Genomic DNA, 21,467 nt, shown 5'->3' on the forward strand with positions numbered 1-21,467 from the left:
TAACACATTACTTACACACCACAGCAATCATGACTTCTATTCTTTCCAGTGCAACAAAGCTTATTAATACATTTCAACATCTTTAAAGTGAGCTCCTGGCAACAGCTGCACTACCAAGATGTAGGGTTACCAGCCTTCAAGACAAGATGAATACCACTCACTTTTGTAATTGGCATCTGCCTTGTCTCAGTAGACAGTAAGAGTGCACCTTTGGGTGTGAAGCCAAGCTGCAGGAAGGCTGCAGCACCTGCTGTAACTGTAGGGGCTGATACAGAGACATGTTTTGTTGCAGTTGGGGCAAGATGAAGGCATCAACAAGAGGTTAAAAAGCTGCTTTGAAACAAGCACTAACCCCAGTTAGATCCTTTAGAATAAAAAATAAATAAATATCTTCTCTTTAGCCTCCTTCCTTCTCTTTTCCTTCCTCTTTTAAAAAGCTGTATAAACCTCTTACTGGCTGGATCATTGGTGTAAACTTGAGTGTTTTAGGTTTTTATTAAAAGAGGCAGTCAGGGAAAAGGGTGGAGCAAGGGCTGGAAGATATATATGGAGATTGCTAGGCAATGTGGTTCTTCATTCTTGCTACTGAAGTGCTGCAAGAACCTTTTGATGCTTGAACATTTGATTGTATCCCACTTGATTTTTCTGGAACACAGTGAGTACTAGCTGCTCTGCAAAATACAGCTCCTTTCCGATACGGTATCATTAGCTGTGGTTTAAGAATGAAAAATATAGTGGGGAGGAGGGCAAGAGCAGATGGAAAAGTCTCAGTGCACATATACTACTGTAGCATAGAAACTGCAGCAAGCTTATGTACATAAGCTGTATGAACCATGTTTTTCAGAGGAACAGCCTTCCATTAACATTAAGGATAACAGGAGATCCTACTAAAATTACGTCCAACTTACTCTGTCTTAAGAATGTAGGCGGCTTGTTTCCTTCCGTTACCACGGATCTTAGGTCTGAAAGAAGTGTCTCAAAACCACCATGTGTCCTACAAGTTTGTAACTTGCAAGGGACGTTAAAAAGGTGAAGGGGACCCAAGTCGTGGCCGACTCTGGGGTTGTGGCGCTCATCTCACTTTATTGGCCGAGGGAGCCGGCGTACAGCTTCCGGGTCATGTGGCCAGCATGGCAAACCAGAGCAGCGCACGGAAACGCCGTTTACCTTCCCGCCAGAGCAGTACCTATTCATCTACTTGCACTTTGACGTGCTTTCGAACTGCTAGGTTGGCAGGAGCAGGGACCGAGCAACGGGAGCTCACCCTGTCGCGGGGATTCGAACCACCGACCTTCTGATCGGCAAGTCCTAGGCTCTGTGGTTTAACCCACAGCGCCACCCTTAGGGAGCACTTAAACGCACACCCAACCTACTCTCAGCCCATTGAGATTTCTTATATATACTTGCTGGACTTGATGCTGCTTGCAACAGGCAAAATATGCTAGCTCTTCTATTTGTAGTGAGGCCAGTAGTTCTTTTTTGACCAACTAGGCTTACTATATATCTAATCAAGTTTTAAATTCAAGTATGTGAGGAGTTACACTTTCTCCTTTATCTGGCCAGATCATCTACCACCTACTAGATGCCAAGGCAAGCGGAAGCCTACTAAGGATATCTGGATTTTTCTGCTGCTACTGATCACAAGGTAAGTGCACGTCCAATAAAAGTTGTACCACTCAGAATAAATGGGATAGAATAAAGTCCGTCGCACATTCTGGTTTCATTTTGGAAGCTGCAATGAATTATCCATCATGTTTATCTAGTAATAAAGACATTCAGAAAACAGCTGAGATTGAAGAGGCAATTTAGGCCTAGTCTCCAGGGAATTTGAGCTTGCAGATGAGTAACTGGCTGCATGCCAGCACATTAATCTTAGGAATGAGCAGGTCTACTGTTGGGGAAATGGCAAGCAGCAGTTAAGGGGCAGAGAGAGTCAGCAAGCTACAGCAGAAGTGCTATTACCTCCCACGTCACCACTTGCAACATGACATGCCACTTCTACGATCTCACCAGAAGTTTTATTGAAAACTTTAAATACTTTGCAGACATGTTACACGACTTCCCAGTTGGGAACCTGGACAATATGAACCAATGGAGAGTTTGATGCAGAACAATTTCCCCCTCAGCCACAGACTCCTTAGTGCTCTTCAGCCAGCTTCTCAGCCTTTGCCACAGCTTCCTCAATAGGCCCCACCAAGTAGAAAGCCTGCTCAGGGAGGTGGTCATACTCTCCTGCAAAGGAAAAGAGATGCAGCAAGTTAGACAACGAACTGTTCAGGAAAAGCAGCAGATTGACAAACTTGTTTCTGGGCAGCATAAAGTGCTGACATGCAAATCTGGCCAGTTCCCTTTTTGGGGTTTCCTTCCATGCTACGGAGGATAGAAGTGGTAAATCAGTATGAAGAGCGGTATGCAAATTTAATAAAATACCAGGATAACTTCTTACCTGCCAGGATCGCTTGGAAGCCCTTGATGGTTTCCTTTAGGGGTACCAGCTTGCCTGCATGGCCAGTGAAAACTTCCGCAACCTGGAAGGGCTGGGACAGAAACCTCTGAATTTTACGGGCACGAGCCACGGTAAGCTTATCCTCTTCAGACAACTCATCCATACCCAAAATAGCGATGATGTCCTGGAGGGACTTGTAGTCCTAGAAAGAACACAGGCATGTGACCAAAAGCAGCAAAGGCACCCTGAAGGAGAACAGGCCATGCACACCAAATCTACATTCTGCCTTTTGAACAGCCAGTGGTACTACCAGTGAGGGTAAAGTTTATTGGCACAAACTTCTGCAGAGATTATTTTTTGCACATGATATATTAAGTAATTGTGTGCTTAATCCATCCTCGTCACCTGCAAAATCTTTTGCACCCCACGGGCCACATCATAATGCTCCTGCCCCACGATATTGGGATCCATGATACGAGAGGTGGAATCGAGAGGGTCCACAGCTGGGTAAATGCCCAATTCAGCAATGGCGCGAGACAACACGGTGGTGGCATCCAAGTGGGCAAATGTAGTCGCAGGGGCTGGATCAGTTAAGTCGTCAGCTGGTACGTAAATCGCCTGTGAAGAGAGAAGACTTACTATAGTGCCATATTGCATATGCAAGCACTGCTCTGCCTCCTTTCTTTTAGCAAACGTTTTGTGCCACTGGGGAAGTAGCAATTCTGTATTGATCTGTTTTGGATGTTGTATGTGATGCCAATAATAGGTTTGATGATGATGACTTTAAATGTTAACCATCTGAAGGAAGAAAAACAGCTGTGTTGGATCAACGGGGAGAGCAATTGGATGAAATTTGTTATTAAACAAAGCACACAGTGAACTTCGTGGGCAGTTCTGCCATCCTTAGAGAGGGACTTGTTTTAACAGTTGTTACCTGCACAGATGTGATAGATCCCTTGCGAGTTGTTGTGATTCTCTCTTGCATGGTACCCATATCAGTTGCTAGAGTAGGCTGGTACCCCACAGCTGAGGGAATTCTGCCCAGCAAGGCAGACACCTGGAAGAGAAGAAATGTGCAGTAATTGAACGCCAGTGTGGCTGACAAATATAATATCTTCTAGGTAAAGGTAAAGGGACCCCTGACCATTAGGTCCAGCTGTGACCGACTCTGCAGTTGCAGCGCTCATCTCGCTTTATTGGCCGAGGGAGCCGGTGTACAGCTTCTGGGTCATGTGGCCAGCATGACTAAGCCGCTTCTGGCGAACCAGAGCAGCGCACGGAAACACCATTTACCTTCCCGCCGGAGCGGTACCTATTTATCTACTTGCACTTTGAGGTGCTTTTGAACTGCTAGGTTGGCAGGAGCAGGGACAGAGCAACAGGAGCTCACCCCGTCGCGGGGATTCGAACTGCTGACCTTCTGATCGGCAAGTCCTAGGCTCTGTGGACTATTTACACACCTGATAGTTACACACGACTGGCAAGAGCTGTAATTAGTTTTTCAAGCAGGCACGAAACGAGTATGGCAAAAAACAGAGGTCCTAACAGGAAGAAGGCACCGAGAACTAGAAATTTCTGCCTTCAAGGGATAGGGGACCCTAAATACACCTGGAGACATCCAACACTCAGGACAGAAACTCACATTTTTTAAAGACTGAGGCCTTCTCACTAGCAAGCTTAATTGAAGCTTCTGATGGAGGGTGACCTAGGACATCCAGCCTTACCTCAGATCCAGCTTGTGTGAAACGGAAAATGTTGTCAATGAAGAGCAGTACATCTTGACCTTCCTGGTCCCTGAAATATTCAGCCACGGTCAACCCAGTTAGAGCAACCCTGGCACGAGCACCAGGTGGCTCATTCATCTGTCCGTAAACAAGTGCGACCTGAAGGATAAGAGGAAATTCATTATGGCGCAGAAAGTTTCAATGCCCCTCATCAGCCCCTCCCAGGTCACACCAAGGTAGCTTCAAATGATATATGAAAGTATTTCCTCCAAAGGCAGGCTCTTGCTACTACAAATGTTAACAAGAAAGCCTCTTCAGCCTGTGTACTTCAGTAATTCTGTTAGCTTCCTATGAGCATTTGGCGCAAGGTCCAGACTAGATATTTAGAATTCTATAGACTAGTCTCAAACACAGCAACCAATTTCTGGTGAAAGCAACAAAATTCCCTTTTGAGATGGCAGATAAAGTCAACCAATACTGAATTCTTGGGGCCTAGATTAGTCCCTTCCCACCTCCGTAGCCTAAATAGCTTGCTCACCTTGGATGTGGTATCCTTCAAGTTGATGACTCCAGATTCAATCATTTCATGGTACAAGTCATTTCCTTCACGAGTTCTTTCCCCAACACCAGCAAACACTGAGTAGCCACCATGGGCTTTGGCAACATTGTTGATAAGCTCCATGATCAGTACTGTTTTGCCTACACCAGCACCACCGAACAGCCCTGGGAAAGAAAGTCAGTTTAGTATTCAGCCTTTGATTGTGCACCCTCTATCATTCTCCTCCTTTTCCTTCTCAGAAATAAGAGTGGCTTCAGCAATCTCAGAAGAACGAAAGTCATAAATTTACTCATCAGTGAAGGAAACAAAGCCGTTGTCAGGATTTTAGGTTCTAACTGCCTAATGGAAGAGGAACACAAATTGTTGGGGCAGGAAACTTGGGCATTCAAGGCACTGACCACCCCTACCCCAGATAGAACCTATTCCGCATGGGTCCTCTGGTAACTTACCAATTTTACCACCTTTGGCATATGGTGCAAGGAGATCTACAACTTTAATGCCAGTCACAAGGATTTCTTGCTCAACACTCATCTCAACAAACTCTGGTGCTTCAGCATGAATAGCAGCAAGTCTGGGGAAAAAACAAAAAAACAGTTGGCCACACATTATGAAAAATTGTGCTCTTATATTGGGTATTCACAAAGTGTTTACCAATAATTCTTCAACCCAAGCCCCAGTTTGGTATTCACACACTGTGCCTGCTTTAGGCCAAGAAGTCTGCAACACCATGGTTTCATTTGTGTTTTAATCATAGAAAAACTGTCTAGTTTTAGTTCAGTAAGAGTTGGAGCAGAAAAAGCAGGATTTGAAATCTACACACTAAGTTGCATAAGAAAAATGCAATATCTAAAATATGTATTTTGAACAAAACTTTTTTATTTTAGATTAAGTTTATTTTCATTTTCTAGCATGCAGTGCTAAAACTAATGTGTCAGCAATAGTAATATGTTATACAGGAACTGCTCCACAGCTGCACAGTTAGCATGCTGCTATTAATATGGTTTATAATTTAGCACTGCATTGCTTAGGCTAGCTCTTAATGGAAAGAAAATGCTGTCCAGAACTTCTAAGAACTGCGAAATTAAAGAATGATCATGAAAGAAATAACTGCTGGCATGGCTTCTGCCATAAAATTCTCCAGACCCTCATAAACTGTAGGGGTGCTCTGCTATCTAAGCTCAACAGTTGAACATGAAAACAGCAAGAGTTCTATTAAATTGAAAATACACTAATTAACATGCTTTTGCTACCAGCCTATGGTCTATCATTTAACCCTCAGATTCACACTTACTGTTTGGTTGTTATTGGGCCTCTTTCATCAATTGGCTCTCCAATCACATTCATGATTCTGCCAAGGGTCTCAGGTCCTACAGGAATTCTGATGGGTGCACCAGAGTCCAAAACTTTTTGGCCTCTCACCAAGCCTTCAGTACCATCCATAGCAATGGTACGAACCGTATTCTCACCTACAATGGAGAACAAACTTTGTAACTTGCATTTCTCACTAAACCCAATGAGTTCAATATTTAGAGGGGGAAAATACTCCATGTTAATCCCCTGCGGTAATTTGCTAAAGGAAGCTTTACTTCTGTTTGAGAATGACATAAACATTGGGCATGGAAACAATGTACTTTCCATTTAACATACACAGAGAATAGAGCTAAAATTCAGTACATCGTGTTAACAGATTTATGACTGAAAAAGCACTTTAGTAAAGATTTATTTCAAGATTAAAACATTAAGCTCATTACAATCAGATACCAAGGCCAAGAAGGAAAGGCGAGGGATCTGTGTTTGAGAATATCAAATAGGTAATCTGCTCCTTATTGTGTTGGGCCATAAAATGCCAGTGCCTCAAAAACTCCTACATTCTCCTGGGTTGGAGACTGATAAGTAAAATTGGGCCACAACACTAACCAATACCACCAGTCAACACGGCCCTGTGTCCAGTTACCTTCTGGTTAGCAGTGGATTTAAAATTCCTTCTCAGATCATAAATATGGCTTCAGCAAGCTCAGAAGAACGAAAGTCATTTTACTGATCATCAAGGAAGGAAGAGTTAAAACATGACTAGAGAAAAGCCAAGGAATACAAATGGTGCTTACCTAAGTGCTGTGCTACCTCCAGCACCAGCCGTGTATCTCTGCCTTGCACCTCAAGTGCATTGAGGATCGGTGGCAGGGCATCATCAAACTGGACATCCACCACAGCACCGATGACTGCCACAATGCGCCCAGTGGCCACTCCAGCTTTAGCTGCAGGAGCCGCCTGTGCAGCATAGTTCCGGCCTAGAGGACAACCATGGCAGACATGACGATTAAGCGGTTATCACAGAGTATTTCCCCACCCCCAAGGCTGCAAAGGAAGCAAATGTGACAGGAGTTAGCTCAAGACTCCCACCCTTTTGGCCTGGAGAACCCACTGAATCAGGGAGAACTTCAGGCTGTGACCTTGTAACCCTCATTCCCAAATCCTTGAGGTTACCAGTGTGAGACTAAGTCGAGAATAAACTGCTCCCAAGCACAAAACATGGATCCCTTTATACACCCATAAGCCAGTTTCCAGCTACAGAAATCCTCCACTCCAGCAATATATGCCTTTTCTACTTGTCTCCCTGTACACTGCAGACACTCTGCAAGGAAGCTCTCTATGCTGGCCTAGTTGAGTCCAGCACTGGCAACCCAGACCCACCTCCCTCACTACTCCAGGAGCAAACCCCCCCCCCCCGTTTCTGGCATAACCTTCCCTTAAAGCAGCGGTTCTCAACCTGTGGGTCCCCAGATGTTGTTGGACTACAACTCCCATCATCCCTGAGCTCTGGCCTTGCTAGCTAGGGGTGATGGGAGTTGTAGTTCAACGTCCTCGGGTGACCCACAGGTTGAGAAAGGCTGCCTTAAAGGCCAGGCCACCTTGTCGAAGGCACTAGTCTCGCGTGCTTTGGAAACTCTTGCACACCAAGGACCAGCCCTTTACCACCGCCACCCCGACACACTGCGGAAGCCTTTCCCCATCGCCATCTTCTTCGTCGGCTCCCCTGCAACAACCTCCGCTGTTAAAACAGGCCACCTTCGCTTCCCAGTTCCAAAAAAACCCGATCCTTGCCTGGGGCCACGCATCGCGTGAAAGGACAGCCTTGCGCTCTCACGTCCACGGGGCTTTCGCGTGCACGCTTCCCCAACCGAAGCGCTAGGATTCCTACGTTAGAAATGACTCCGAACGACGATTGCTGGGAGCGGGGGACAAAGATGCGCGTCGTCCCTCCCGCCCCAGATGGGAAATGAACCCGTAATAAAGAAGTATAACATTTAAGGTAGCAGGTAAAAAGGATCTGAACAGAAACACCGTGGATGTTAACACCGGGAAGTCAAAATGCTGAGGGAATATTGCGAATTGAATTTGTTAAATTGTATGAAAATCAATTAAAAATTACGACAAAAAAGGAACGCGACCGTGGGCTAAGTGGGGCTCATCCAGAGGGGCCTCTTATGTTTTCCCTCCCTAATAATAATAATAATAATTTTATATTTAGACCCCGACCATCTAGCTGGGTTTCCCCAGCCACTTTGGATGGCTTACAGCGCGCATATACATAATATATATAGACAGATAGATAAGAACATAATAAAAAGCCTGACTGCAGAGATTTGACTTAAGCCAGCAGAAAAGGCCCTGCAGCCTGAAAGGCAGCTCCTCCCGCCGCAGAGGAGCAGCTTTGCTGGGTGCCAGCCCCGCAGGCCCACGCCGTCCTCGCAGCGCTTCACACCCGCCACTAGGCCCCAAGGTGACCCCGCCCTCGGGCGCCTTCCCTCGCCCTCCGCTCACTCACGGGCCTCGGTGGCAGCTGAGGCGACCCCGCCGCGCAGCTTCAGCAGGTCCTGGAGCGGGCTCGGCGCGCTCCGCACGCCCCGCCGCAGCAGGGAGGCGGCCGAAGAGGCGCAGCAGCGACCCGCGAAGCCCAACATGGCGGCCACCGGCTGACTGAAAGAGCAACCGCCGCCGACAGCCTCAGTCAGCTCCGGCTGAAGGGCGGGATGGCGCCGTCCGAGTCGGCTATTGGCCGGGGAGTGTTCGGCTCCCTGAAGCTTATTGGGTCGGCTGCCTTGTCACTCACCCCGCTGGAGCAATCGCTGGGTGGGAAGGGCTAAGCGAAAGGGGAGGTGCCATGGGGGATGGGCCCAGCTAGTAAGTATCCTATTGGGCCAGCGATCTGCTCTTTATCGCTATAGCTCTCCGCTACAGGCTAGAGCCGACGCCTTTCAAGGAAACCCGGCTTGCTCATTGTTCGGAATTGTGGAAGTTCCCGCCCTTACGGATATGATTAGTCAAAATAAGGGGAGGCGGGTTTAACTTTTAAGCGTATAGCAAAGAGACTGGATTGAGCACGTGTCCCAGATTTGCCCTTGCTTTAAACTGGAAGTTTTCAACATTTTATTAGGTCGAAGGGCCACCAGTAAAAGTGAACCAGTAATTTCAGATTCCAATTAAGTTTGATATAAATGCACGTGTATCTGCAAGAAAGGCTGCGATCCTATTTGAACACACTGATTTGTATGCATGTAAGGGACGTGGGTGGCGCTGTGGTCTAAACCACAGAGCCTAGGGCTTGCCGATCGGGAAGGTCGGCGGTTCAAATTCCCACAATGGGGTGAGCTCCCGTTGTTTGGTCCCAGCTCCTGCCCACCTAACAGTTCGAAAGCACATCAAAGTGCAAGTAGATAAATAGGTACCACTCTGGCGGGAAGGTAAACAGCATTTCCGTGCGCTGCTTTGGTTTTGCCAGAAGCGGCTTAGTCATGCTGGCCACATGACCCGGAAGCTGTACGCCGGCTCCCTCGGCCAATAAAGCGAGATGAGCGCCGCAACCCCAGAGTTGTCCGCGACTGGACCTAACTGTCAGGGGTACCTTTACCTTTTTAAGGCTGCACATGTGAATTTCCAGGTTGATTTGCCTAAGATTGTGTTACGTTTGTACTGCATCCTTCCTCCAAGGGTGTTAGGCTGCCACAGATCAATTTCCTTTCATTTTATTTGCACAGCAAGCCCCTAAAGGCAAACTAGGCTGAGATGATGATTGGTTAAGACTCAATGGTGAACTTACTAGCTGAATGTTGGACTTTGAATCTAGGTTTCTCCCGCCCAAGTCCATACTGGTAGATGCTTTCCCAACCTTTTCAGTGTATGGCATCTGAAAAATATTATTGTATAGCATATACTATGACAGAGGCAGAGATTTGGGTTTTCTTATTTTAATTCTCAGACTATTATACATTTACGTTACACTGGAAAAACAAATACAAGTAACTGAAGATCCTTATTTTTAGAAATGCAAATGCCTGACTTCCAAACTCTACTGAGAAATAGCAACTGTGGGGTTGTTGAGGACTAGATTGGCAAGTTAAAGACAGCCCTTTGAACAGGTCTTTCGGACTTAGCTCTTCTTTGCAACCAGGACTCACAAGGAAAAAAATGAGTCTGCGGCCCTCTACTGCCCTAACCGACATGTACAAGACAGGGAGACTTATAATCTTATTCAATTATCCTAAAGTCGGAGGATGGTCAAGGAGGAGGAGTGGTTTATAAGGATGAAAGGCACCCATTTTGCCAAGATAAGTAACCCCAGCTCTGGCAGATTTCCATTAACAAAAGACTCTACAGTTAATAAATAAAGGCATCTGGTCATGGAGAGAACCAAACTTGGAGTTATCATCTGTCCTATATTAGGGAAATGCTCACGAAAAAATACACACTATTTTCTCCCATGAAGAGGCACACCTTCTAAGCTTGTAGAGCTAAGTCTAACAGAAAAGGGGGCTGAAGGAAGAATCCTGGTTTCCTTTTCTGCTGTGAGAGGCTGGGTTCCACGTAAACTGGTGTACTGAACCCAGGAGTCAGGGCTGGTTCTGTCTTTGCCCTGGAGATACTTGGAAATTAATAAATTAGAACAGGGCACCTGGATATCAAGACTCCCAGATTTTCTGGGAGAAAATATGTATTTGGTGCTTTTGGACAGAAAGCCAGTTGCTCATGTTGCCTCTCAATAATGTCAGGTCTACAGTCTCATGGAGATCAGAGTGCCAGGGTATCCTTGATGAGGCGCCGCATGGTTGTAGTGACAGAGGTTCCAAGTGAGTCAGTGATCTGGTAAGCAATCTTGTACAGGTAGGGCTGGACATCCCGCAGCCCCGTATCAAAGACATTGTCCACCTCAGACTGGGTGGGCATCTTGGGCAGGTACTCATGTCGGTTCATCACTTCTACAATGTTGATGATCTTCTCACAGAGCTTCTCACCAACCTTCTCACGGCAGATCTGCCGCTCCTGCTCATTAGCCAGGCTCACCACGTTCACTTTGACCGTCCACACTTCCCATGGGATACACTCGTCAGAGAATGGCCACCGTGATTTCTTCTTCTGGTAGAACTCCAGCGAGATCTGGCCCATCCCATCATTGCCCGAGTTCCGCAGTGCATCCTGGGAATACAGAACCACCAATTAACAATGCTGATTCCCAAAGACCTTCACAACATAATAGAAATCACTGCTTCTGCACCAAGAATCATGCTGTGCATCCACATTCAAGGTGGATAGACAGCTGTATGCCCAAAATTTCATAAGATCCAAAAGCTTTTCAGAACTCTGAAAATCAAGCATGTTTTCTTGACTCCCAAGACTGAGGATTGCTCAAGGCAATATTTGCTAAAAGGAGTTAACTCTGGTTCCAGTCATCAATTGGCTGGATGGCTTTACACTATACAAGACCCTGTCTTTCTACATTCATTCCAGTTCTTTCCCTTCAGCCCTACATGGGCATTGTCATTCACAGTGCCTGGCATCCATTTTTATTTCTCATATAATACCAAATTTCAAATTTAAACATCCTACTGCTAAGTTACCAGAATGCAGATTAAAAAATATGTCTTCCAAATTATGTACATTAATTGATAGTATGTGGGATTTGTATGATAGAAATCTAACCCAATTCCACTGAACAGTTGAGCAAAACAATGTGCTTATAAAACTGGAGACAGAAGTCTTTGGTGTCCTAAATCCCCTTATTTAAAAAGGTCAAAACTATCACCCAGCCATGCTGTACAAAACACTTGTTAAGATATGTGGAGAAGGATTCCATGCAGACCTGGGGACAACTGCAATAAAGACTTGCTGGACACAGAAAAGGAATGGAATTCTTGGGCAAATTTATATGGGACGAGGTGATTTTGCAAACTGTCCAGTAGCAGGCTATTTAGGGAAATGAGACTGGAAAGAACTTGGTCACCAGTGAAGGTGGCAAAGGACTAGCGTCACATGTTCCATTCTCTTGGTCACTGCCCAAACCTTGGTGGCTCAATTGCATTTTGGAAAAATTGAAGTTTTCGAACCGTCTTCATAGGCAGTCTCATGTACTTAAAAAATTAACAGTGAGTAATAGCAAGCTTTACCTTGAATTCCCCAACAGCTTTTCTCAATGCCCGGTCAAGCTCATCGGAAGTAACTCTAACATAGGTAAAATCAATGAAGTCACAGTCAACATCTTGTGTGCCGACTGTCCCAATGGAATAGGTCCCTTCCTTCTTGTAGTGGAACTTTCCTGTGCTGCGATGGAGCAATATGGTGTGCAAAACGGCGAGCATCGCTTCTTCAATCTGGCGTCCCTCCACTGATATCTCCAGTACCTCTGAACGGCAGTTCATCCTGGCTTTTGCAAAGGAAAATAGATAAGCTGCCCTCCCATTAACAAAGCAGTGCAACCAAAACAGAGAATGGCAATATTTATGGAGGGTAGGAATACCCAACAGCAAAGTGTCAAGCTATCAAAGTGAACTGAGCTGGTTTTAAATGAAAATAACAAGCCTGGGATAAAACAATTGTGCAAATGGGAGAAGAGGGGGATTTTTGTGATGAAGGATAATAACAACACTTGATTCATTTTCTTCCTCTGCAAGGAAATCAAATTATCAGTGTAACACAAAGAACAAAATGGCAACACAGATTTGTTTTGTCGTCTTTCTTCCACATCAACAATGGAATTCCAACTCCAAACTCTCTTTCCCTCAGAGAATTATGGACACTGTAGTTTACCCCTCACAATGTTACAATCCCCAGAAATCCTTGACCAAATTACAATGCCCAGAATTCTTTTGAGGGGGGAAACGTGCTTCAAGTGTGACTTAAAGGTAGACCTTGATGTCAAATAGCAGCTGACTTCAAGCAAGTGTCCAGATTGCCCTCTAGTGGTTTCATGTGTGGCTTCAGTTTGGAAATGCTCCTGAATAAGCTGAAATTCATTGCGGAGATTCCTCCGTGATCATTTAGCAACACTTCTGCTAGTAAGCTTAGATTATTTTTGTTAACAATTCAGAGGTTTTATTATAATGAGAAACAGCACTGAAAAATAGCTTATTTTCCTTCATCCCTTTAATCCATGCTTCATAGATTTTAATCTGAATTTTAAAATATCAGGAAAGACACAGATATAGCCAGACTGTAGCCTTGCCATCTGTTCCTGATTTAATATTAAAATTGAGTGTTGCTAAATAAGAAACCATTGATTGAGTCCCAGAAGGGGTGGGAGAAATACCCTGGACTTTTGCTCAACATTTCTAAGTTCAAACAAAAACCTAAGCAGAATTAAAAGAAGCACAGATTAATCCTGTGAAACTAGCTTGTGCATACCATCCTCCCTGAACTAGCCTGAACACTCATGTGAACAGTTGCCCAGGGAAGGAGTCTTGTAGGAAGGTGTTCCCTAGGATAAACAGATAACAGAACTTTTGTATTTTTAAGAGATGTGCAGAAGAGGGAATTTTGGAAGGTTCAGCAGTTCTTACCTTCACAGCACTGCCTGTGCAATGTTGCATGCAACCCTGTGTAACTAATTTATGTAACAATGCATTTTAGGAATGACCATTTTTCTATAGAAAATACAGGAGCAGCAAATGTTCCATTATGGAAAATGTTTCATGCAGAGAACTCAAGCAGAAGCTCTGCCTATCATTTCATCTGCATGCCAGGAAAAAATTAATGTGCTTATCTTTCGCAGGTCAGCAGGTCAAGTAAAGTACACACACTAGGTTGTGATCTGACAACTTGAGAAGCTATACTGAGCTACTTGGCAAGACTGCTGTAAAAACAAATAACATAGTGCATGATTAAAGCAAGGTTGCCAGAGTAAGTGGGAAACCAAGATTCAAATCTCTGCTCGGTCATTAAGATCACTGGGTGACTTTAGGACAATCACTACCTCTCAACCTAACTTACCTCACTAGTTGTTGTATAGATAAAATGGCAGAGGAGAACCACGTACACCTTGAGAAACTCAGGGGAAAGGTGGGATATAAATGTAATTAATTGTAATTGTGAGTTCTTAACAGGTGCCATTTAAGTACAGTGCCAGATTACTCAATAGGCATGTGCTTAGGGCAAAAGCAACACAGCCCTTCACCCCAAAAATCCATGTAGGCATTTTTGAAAGAATATGATTTTTTTAACCCTTAAATCTGCCATCATGGGGGAAATCAGAGCTTTGTTAGACTTCCTTACTCTCCATTACACTCTTCCCCCATTTTTCTGTTCCCTTTTTATTACTTATCTAAACCAGGGGGCGTCCTAACTAACATATGCTTAAATAAATACAAGGAAATTAGATCCTTTCACGTGTTGCACATGCCATACACACATGCACGTTGCAGCACACATAGAAGTTCTGCGTCATTTTGAAAAGCAACACTTCATTTTACAGCTTAGTAATATATATTTTTTGTTTCGAATCACATATGGAAACAGCAGACCCTGCACCCTGACATCATTCAGACCCACTGAGTTATTTGATAATTATTTTATTTGATAGTTATTTGCTCTGGTCCAGGGGGTCATGAAGAGTCGGACACGACTAAATGACTGAACAAAATATTGACTATTTTCCAGCAACAGTCCCAGTTTCAGATTTGATCCTGGAATAGCTTGCTTTTCCTTAGGATGTCCCTACTTTCATCTGAGAAATTTTGGATGTCCCTATTTTCATCAGAGGCATTTTGGAGGGTATGGAGTTATGTGACCCCCCGATGCAAAGGAGATACAACCTTTAGAAGACACCTGAAGGCAGCCCTGTTTGGGAAGTTTTTATACATGTTAGAAGCATATGGGCAGGGTATAAATAATAAAATTATTATTATTATTATTATGAAGAATAGGGCGTCCCTATTTTCATGGGAGAAATGTTGGAGGGTATGAAAGAGACCATAAACTTTTCAGTGCTTAAAGCCTCCAAAAGGTCCTAATCCAGACCTGTTTTAAGAAGCTATTATTTATAAGCAAGGGTTCATCGGGTCTGCACCCTGACAACTTCTGTGAGGCAACACACGACAACCTTGTGAGGCAATGGGGCTGCTGCATAATGTGCAGTTAAACCCCATCCAAAAGGAAGCGCTCGGTTTTTTATTCATTTATATATTTTTTATTTATTAAATTTATATACCGTCCTTCTTCAAAAGATCTCAGGGCGGTCCTCAGAATAAAATACAAGACAAGGCAATTAAACCAAAACAACCGAACAATAACCCACCCGTCCAGGGCCAGATTTAGGTTTGATGGGGCCCTAAGCTACTCAAGGTAATGGGGTCCATTATATGTCCAGCTGTCCTTTGTCAACCACAAATTGTTGCTGTTTTTTGTGTTGAATATAAGCTATATGGTAATTTATGTACCTAACAGGTATCTAAAGCCATTTGCACATAACAAAATATGTATTTTATCAAAGTAACTGTTCAGCTGAAATACAGTTAAGAAGTACAGATCCTGAAGCTGAGGCTCCAGTACGTTGGCCACCTCATGAGAAGAGAAGACTCCCTGGAAAAGACCCTGATGTTGGGAAAGATTGAGGGCACAAGGAGAAGGGGACGACAGAGGACGAGATGGTTGGACAGTGATCTCGAAGCTACTAGCATGAGTTTGACCAAACTGCGGGAGGCAGTGGAAGACAGAAGTGCCTGGCGTGCTCTGGTCCAGGGGGTCACGAAGAGTCAGACACGACTAAATGACTGAACAATAACAAGGCACCCTATATACAGTGGTACCTCGGGTTAAGTACTTAATTCGTTCTGGAGCTCTGTTCTTAACCTGAAACTGTTCTTAACCTGAAGCACCACTTTAGCTAATGGGGCCTCCTGCTGCTGCTGCGCCGCCGGAGCACGATTTCTGTTCTCATCCTGAAGCAAAGTTCTTAACCTGAAGCACTATTTCTTCGTTAGCGGAGTCTGTAACCTGAAGCGTATGTAACCCGAGGTACCACTATAATTAGCAAACCAGTGCTATTTTGGAAATGTACATCCAGGTTTTTTCCCCCCTTTAATTTTTTTCGGGCCCCCCAAGAGAGCGAGGCCCTAAGCTATAGCTTGTTTAGCTTACACGTAAATCCGGCACTGCTCGCCCCTTACCAGTTTTGTGGCTTATCAAGGCGCCATCAAAGGCCACGAAGCCACTGGCGCGAGCGGGTGGCGAAGGCTGGTTACCAAGGCAACCAGCAGGCCGAGGGGCCGCGCGCCGCTCAAGGCACGGAAAGAGGGAGGCGAGCTGTCCCCCAACCCCCCTTTGAGAATATGAACTGGAGACTCACCTGCCCCAAACCGCCGATGCTTCCCAGGCCGAACAACTTAACCCTCGGACCAGCCCAACTAAAGGTGAATGGGAAGGGGGGGAGACCTATAGCCTCTTAACGCAAGCCGATGCTATTCTTCCTGCCGCATCCTCTGAGATGTATGTAACGATGGAGGGGTTGTTGCGTAACAGTTGCAGCTCGTTTTAGGCGTGGCTTCACCCCTTTTTCTCTTCTAGGGCTTTGGGAATGCAAGCTTCCTCCCCCCCCCCGTCGCTCGTGGTACGTTCCAACAAAACAAAACGACGCGCAGCGAGAATGGAACGTCACAAGGGCGCCACTTCCTGGTCCTGCGGAACGGAGCGAACTCTGTGTTGCCACCTATAGTTCCGGCGATGGGATCGTGCTGTCATTTGAAAGCTTTGGGGCTTAGAAAAAGACCCACTTATGTATACATTAAAAATACCTAAAGTCCCCCCCCCAAAATCCGTATAAGGGCAATGCGTTTATTAGGCCAACTATTAAATAAAAATGCAAACAAAAGAGCGTGCAAGCTTTCAAGTTTTCCAGAATCCATCAACCTAGATGGTAACAATCCAAAGGAGGGCGGACTTTTGTACAAAGTTCAGTACAAAGACATACCACCATCGTTGCCCGCAGGCTTACATTCCAGTAGATTTATGCTCTTGAGGATCAGGACATTGGGGGTGGGAGGTTTCCAGTGATGAACCACACCTTGGGGTGCAGTCCACACTGGAAACCGCTTTTGCTTATGAGGCATCACTGTGCTGGTATTTTTCTCAAACGCCATTGTCACGCGTGGGGCACGATGTATGATACATCCACACCGTATCTCCCTTGTTTATATTGTTTAATTGCCACGTGCAATTGTAAAGCGGAATAAAAAATGGGAAGGTCTTGGTTCGCTGCACTGTCTTTATGACGCAGTGTTAGAAGTGAATCTTGCTTGCAAGGTAACTTTAAAAAATCCCTAAACCACTTGCGTGCCCACGTCCACACACAAGTCATGCAAGTTAACGGTCAGAATTCTCTCTCCACTTACATGCACAGGAGAGGGGGAAAAGAGGCTGAATCCAAAGAAATGGCTATGGGGAGGGAAGAGACTCTTACACACATCCTATCATCCTTGCTGGCGGGGGTGACACCCTGCCACAACACACACAATCCGCGTTGTTTCTGGCAATATAAACCCTTTCGTTTCTCCACCCCCAGTCGCCACCCCCAGTCTCCAGTTAGTGGCTACTAGACCTCTTATAATTCTAGACCTCTCTAGTACTAGACCTCTCATAATTCTTTTGAATTATGGTGCTGGAGGAGACTCCTGGGAGTCCCATGGACTGCAAGAAGATCAAACCTATCCATTCTGAAGGAAATCAGCCCTGAGTGCTCACTGGAAGACCATCCTGAAGCTGAGGCTCCAATACTTTGGCCACCTCATGAGAAGAGAAGACTCCCTGGAAAAGACCCTGATGTTGGGAAAGATGGAGGGCACAAGGAGAAGGGGATGACAGAGGACGAGATGGTTGGACAGTGTTCTCAAAGCTACCAGCATGAGTTTGACCAAACTACAGGAGGCAGTGGAAGACAGGAGTGCCTGGCGTGCTCTGGTCCATGGGGTCACAAAGAGTCGGACATGACTAAACAACAACAACAGATCAAGACCACCCCCAGGAACATCATACATACATCACAGAAGAGGTGTAACCTAAGACCACCCCCCAGATACATCATACCTACATCACAGAAAAGGCAATCTAAAACAGAAATTTGAATGTTGTTTTTCTCCTGTTATCATTTATCTCCTGTCTGGCGGGTTACCTGATTGGATACCCTGCTTACTAGATTGGATTGCCTGGGGAGCCTGGCCAGTCTTTTGTAATGATAAATAGTTCCTGGGCCATGTCACAGGCTCACACCCTATTCAAACACAGACATACCCTTAAGACAGGATTTGTGAAGGAAAAGACAATGGGGAGGCTTTGCCATTTTCCTTTGACCTTGCAGAGAAAACATCTGGTCTGTTGGGGAATCAAAATGGTTTCAGGTCGGTCTTCCTGTGCTGATTAATGTACGTGCTTGGTTGGTACACTTATGAACATTACCATATATCTAAGACCTCATAAGGGACGCGGGTGGCTCTGTGGGTTACACCACAGAGCCTAGGACTTGCCGATCAGAAGGTCGGCGGTTCGAATCCCTGCAACACGGTGAGCTCCCATTGCTTGGTCCCTGCTCCTGCCAACCTAGCAGTTTGAAAGCATGTCAAAGTGCAAGGAGATAAATAGGTACCGCTCCAGCGGGAAGATAAATGGCGTTTCCATGTGCTGCTCTGGTTCGCCAGAAGCAGCTTAGTTATGCTGGCCACATGACTCGGAAGCTGTCTGCGGACAAACGCCAGCTCCCTCGGCCTATAGAGCGAGATGAGCGCTGCAACCCCAGAGTCGGCCATGACTGGACCTAATGGTCAAGGGTCCCTTTTCCTAAGATCTCATAATTCCTATCACAATATTAAGGACTCTATATTGGCTCTTGGATACCCCATAAGGGAAAAGGGCAGATTTTTGTTTACAACAACACCCTGCCACAACACACACAACCCGCGTTGTTTCTGGCAATATAAACCTTTTCCACCCCAGTCGCCAGTTAGTGGCTACTAGACCTCTCTCTCCCAGTGCAAGTTTTCTGCAGGGCCCCCATGAAACAGCTGGGAATCGGGGAGGGCGGAAGGAAGCCCACCACTCTGCTAAGAACCTGTGGGGAGGGGGCGCGAAAAAGGCAGGCTTAGCGCCACAAGAACAGTACAAGTCCACCTTACGTATTCAATCTTAACGGGGTCTTTGCGGCGGCGGAACTTTGCCACCTGTCCCTCGCCTGCTCAGCCGGACACTTCCGCTCACTGGAACGGGGGCGGAAGCTGAAAGCGCGCGCTTCCGCCTCCGAATAATGCGCAGGCTCCGCAAAGGGCGCGCGGCGTCACCGGAAGAGGCGGGGCAGAGAGAGGAAAAGAAAGAGGAGAGGGAGAGAGAGGCGTTTGAGCGGGAATTCTGAACGGCTTCCTCCGAGCTGTAGGTTCTGGGCGGGAGTGGAGTATTATTTCTGACTTCATTCTCTGACTTGGGAGGGTCTGAGGGCTTCGAAGTGCAGCATGAAGTCTGGATCGGGGAAGGAATGGTCTTTAGGGTACGGTTGCCGGATTTATATCAATGAATCCCGGGACACTATCAATCAATCAATCAATCAATCAATCTCTTTTTTTAAAAAAAAGAGAGGGAAAATTTTATTTTAAAAATAAAGAAGTAATATCTTCTCTTCTGTGGTCTCCTCTGGGTCCCGGCCTTTCTTGGAGCGCTAGCCGTGCTTGCACTGCGATCCCCTATAGTCTTACTCGGGAGTAAGCGTTAACAGAACCCCCCCTCCTGCTGCTGCCCTGCCCGTCTGTCTGGGCGTCTCCTGCGCAGGGATCGTCCCGTGGCCCCCCATCCCCACCGTACTTACCATCCCAGGCCGCCCATCTGCGGCCACATTATCCTTTCTTTTATCAGATCAAAATGATCAGACAACAGCAAAGGTTGCTAGGTTTATCGAGGGGGCAGTGAGATTAAGGGCCACTATCTGAACGATAATCTTAGTCATTTGATTGCCCTTTTTACCCGTTGTTGTCTTTTAATAATAATAATAATAATAATAATTAATAATAAATTTATTATTTATACCCCACCCATCTGGCTGAGTTTCCCCAGCCACTCTGGGCAGCTTCCAATCAAGTGTTAAAAACTACAGCATTAAATATTAAAAACTTGCCTAAACAGGGCTGCCTTCAGGTGTCTTTTAAAGAGAAGATAGCTGCTTATTTCCATCTGAAGGGGGGGCGTTCCATAGGGCGGGCACCACTACTGAGCAGGCCCTCTGTCTGGTTCCCTGTAACCTCACTTCTCACAATGAGGGAACCGCCAGAAGGCCCTTGGCACTGGATCTCAGTGTCCGGGCTGAACAATGGGGGCGGAGACGCTCCTTCAGGTATATATTGCTTGTTTTATGTTGCTATGGCTGTTGGCTAACACAAATAAAGTTTATCTATCTATCTGCACTGTAGCACGCCCAGTCAGTGGGTCCGGGGCAGAGCTGGCGGCGAGCAAGCGGGGGGAGGCACGCTTGGGCCAGATCGTCCACAATGGCCAACGACGAGCTGGCCAACAAGCTGAGCCGCCGCTTGCAAGTTCAGGAGCACAATGGCGCAGCCGCAGCTGCCCAAGCACCACCCAGAGGCTGAGCCGATGGCCTTGGGAAGCGGTGCTGACAGCGAGCTGAGCCCAAGTTGCAGTGGTGCACCAAACTCAACGACCCTGCGCAGCTTTCGCCCAGCAGCAGCGCCCAACACCATGTCTTCAGCCCCTACTCTGAGTCCCTATATGATGTGTCTTGTGTGCAACACATCATATGGGGACTTCCAGCGAGGCAAAATGGCGGGCATCGCGGTAGCAGGCAGCTCCTGAAGCTAGCCAGAGCCAACTGCGCTACCAGGCTGATTCCGGGCTGCTGAGACTGCCGCTGCTGCTGCCATGTTTCCCGGGGACATTAGATGAAATCTGGGGACATTCCGGGGATGGAATTTGTCTGGGGACAAATTTGCAAATCTGGGGACTGTCCCCAGGAAACAGGGACGTCTAGTAACCCTACTTTAGGGTGGAGAGACGGTCACTGGTAAGGATATAAAAAAGCACCATTTTCTGTTCTAAGCTTTGTTAGTTGCATGCAGTCGCTAGAACGCGCCACAACATCATCCAGGTGACCTCAGGGAGCATTTCAATTTCAAATATTCTGATAATTTCTACTTTCAGTTAAGTATTTTGATTTTTGTTAAATTTACTTGATGGGAGGCAGTCCACCCATGGTTGGAAGAGACCAGTTCTATTTTTTCTAGTAAACGAGGTGCGGGAATTCACCCTGAACACACCTCCCTTGTTTTCTCATAATGGCAATGGTGCCCACCTGAATGGTGGTGCCAGATCTGAGTTCTGGTGATTTCCGCCAGGAAAAATAAGCTCTGGAAGGGACCCCAACAATTCAAAGTGTTGGTGCTGACCCTTAAAGCCCCAAACGGCCTCGGCCCAGTATACCTGAAGGAGC

General features: G+C 46.1%; 2 protein-coding genes and 1 long non-coding RNA gene across 3 annotated transcripts; 1 reads left to right on the forward strand and 2 right to left on the reverse strand.

Annotated features, from left to right (window-relative positions):
• Nucleotides 1–1,996: 1,996 nt before the first annotated feature.
• ATP5F1B (ATP synthase F1 subunit beta) lies at nt 1,997–8,838 on the reverse strand. Its single transcript, XM_083599291.1, has 10 exons — nt 8,556–8,838; nt 6,835–7,017; nt 6,021–6,195; nt 5,179–5,300; nt 4,709–4,893; nt 4,171–4,329; nt 3,381–3,503; nt 2,852–3,064; nt 2,447–2,648; nt 1,997–2,232 (listed from the first exon to the last, which is right to left on the reverse strand). The coding sequence occupies exons 1-10, from the start codon at nt 8,689–8,691 to the stop codon at nt 2,138–2,140; spliced, it is 1,593 nt and encodes a 530-aa protein (XP_083455417.1). The 5' UTR covers nt 8,692–8,838; the 3' UTR covers nt 1,997–2,137.
• Nucleotides 8,839–9,959: 1,121 nt separating this feature from the next.
• On the reverse strand, nt 9,960–16,320 carry ATG101 (autophagy related 101). The gene is made up of 3 exons (XM_083599514.1): nt 16,162–16,320; nt 12,169–12,425; nt 9,960–11,200 (listed from the first exon to the last, which is right to left on the reverse strand). Exons 2-3 carry the CDS (start codon nt 12,418–12,420, stop codon nt 10,796–10,798), a joined length of 657 nt encoding a protein of 218 aa, XP_083455640.1. The 5' UTR covers nt 12,421–12,425; nt 16,162–16,320; the 3' UTR covers nt 9,960–10,795.
• LOC310755992 lies at nt 16,299–16,862 on the forward strand. The gene is made up of 2 exons (XR_014544614.1): nt 16,299–16,404; nt 16,559–16,862. It is a non-coding gene; the product is annotated as an uncharacterized lncRNA (long non-coding RNA).
• Nucleotides 16,863–21,467: the final 4,605 nt, after the last annotated feature.

This window comes from Podarcis filfolensis (genome assembly GCF_964270895.1).
Source record: "Podarcis filfolensis genome assembly, chromosome: 2".
In the NCBI taxonomy this organism is placed as follows: Eukaryota; Metazoa; Chordata; class Lepidosauria; order Squamata; family Lacertidae; genus Podarcis; species Podarcis filfolensis.

Excerpts from the sequence above, each read along its gene's own strand:
- ATP5F1B (XM_083599291.1), bottom strand. The coding sequence starts at position 8,691 with ATGTTGGGCTTCGCGGGTCGCTGCTGCGCCTCTTCGGCCGCCTCCCTG. Across the intron at positions 7,018-8,555 it reads CTCAGCTGCCACCGAGGCCC|GCCGGAACTATGCTGCACAG; the intron begins GTGAGTGAGCGG and ends GTTGTCCTCTAG. Across the intron at positions 4,894-5,178 it reads TGCCAAAGGTGGTAAAATTG|GGCTGTTCGGTGGTGCTGGT; the intron begins GTAAGTTACCAG and ends TTTCTTTCCCAG.
- ATG101 (XM_083599514.1), bottom strand. The coding sequence starts at position 12,420 with ATGAACTGCCGTTCAGAGGTACTGGAGATATCAGTGGAGGGACGCCAG. Across the intron at positions 11,201-12,168 it reads AAGCTGTTGGGGAATTCAAG|GATGCACTGCGGAACTCGGG; the intron begins GTAAAGCTTGCT and ends CTGTATTCCCAG.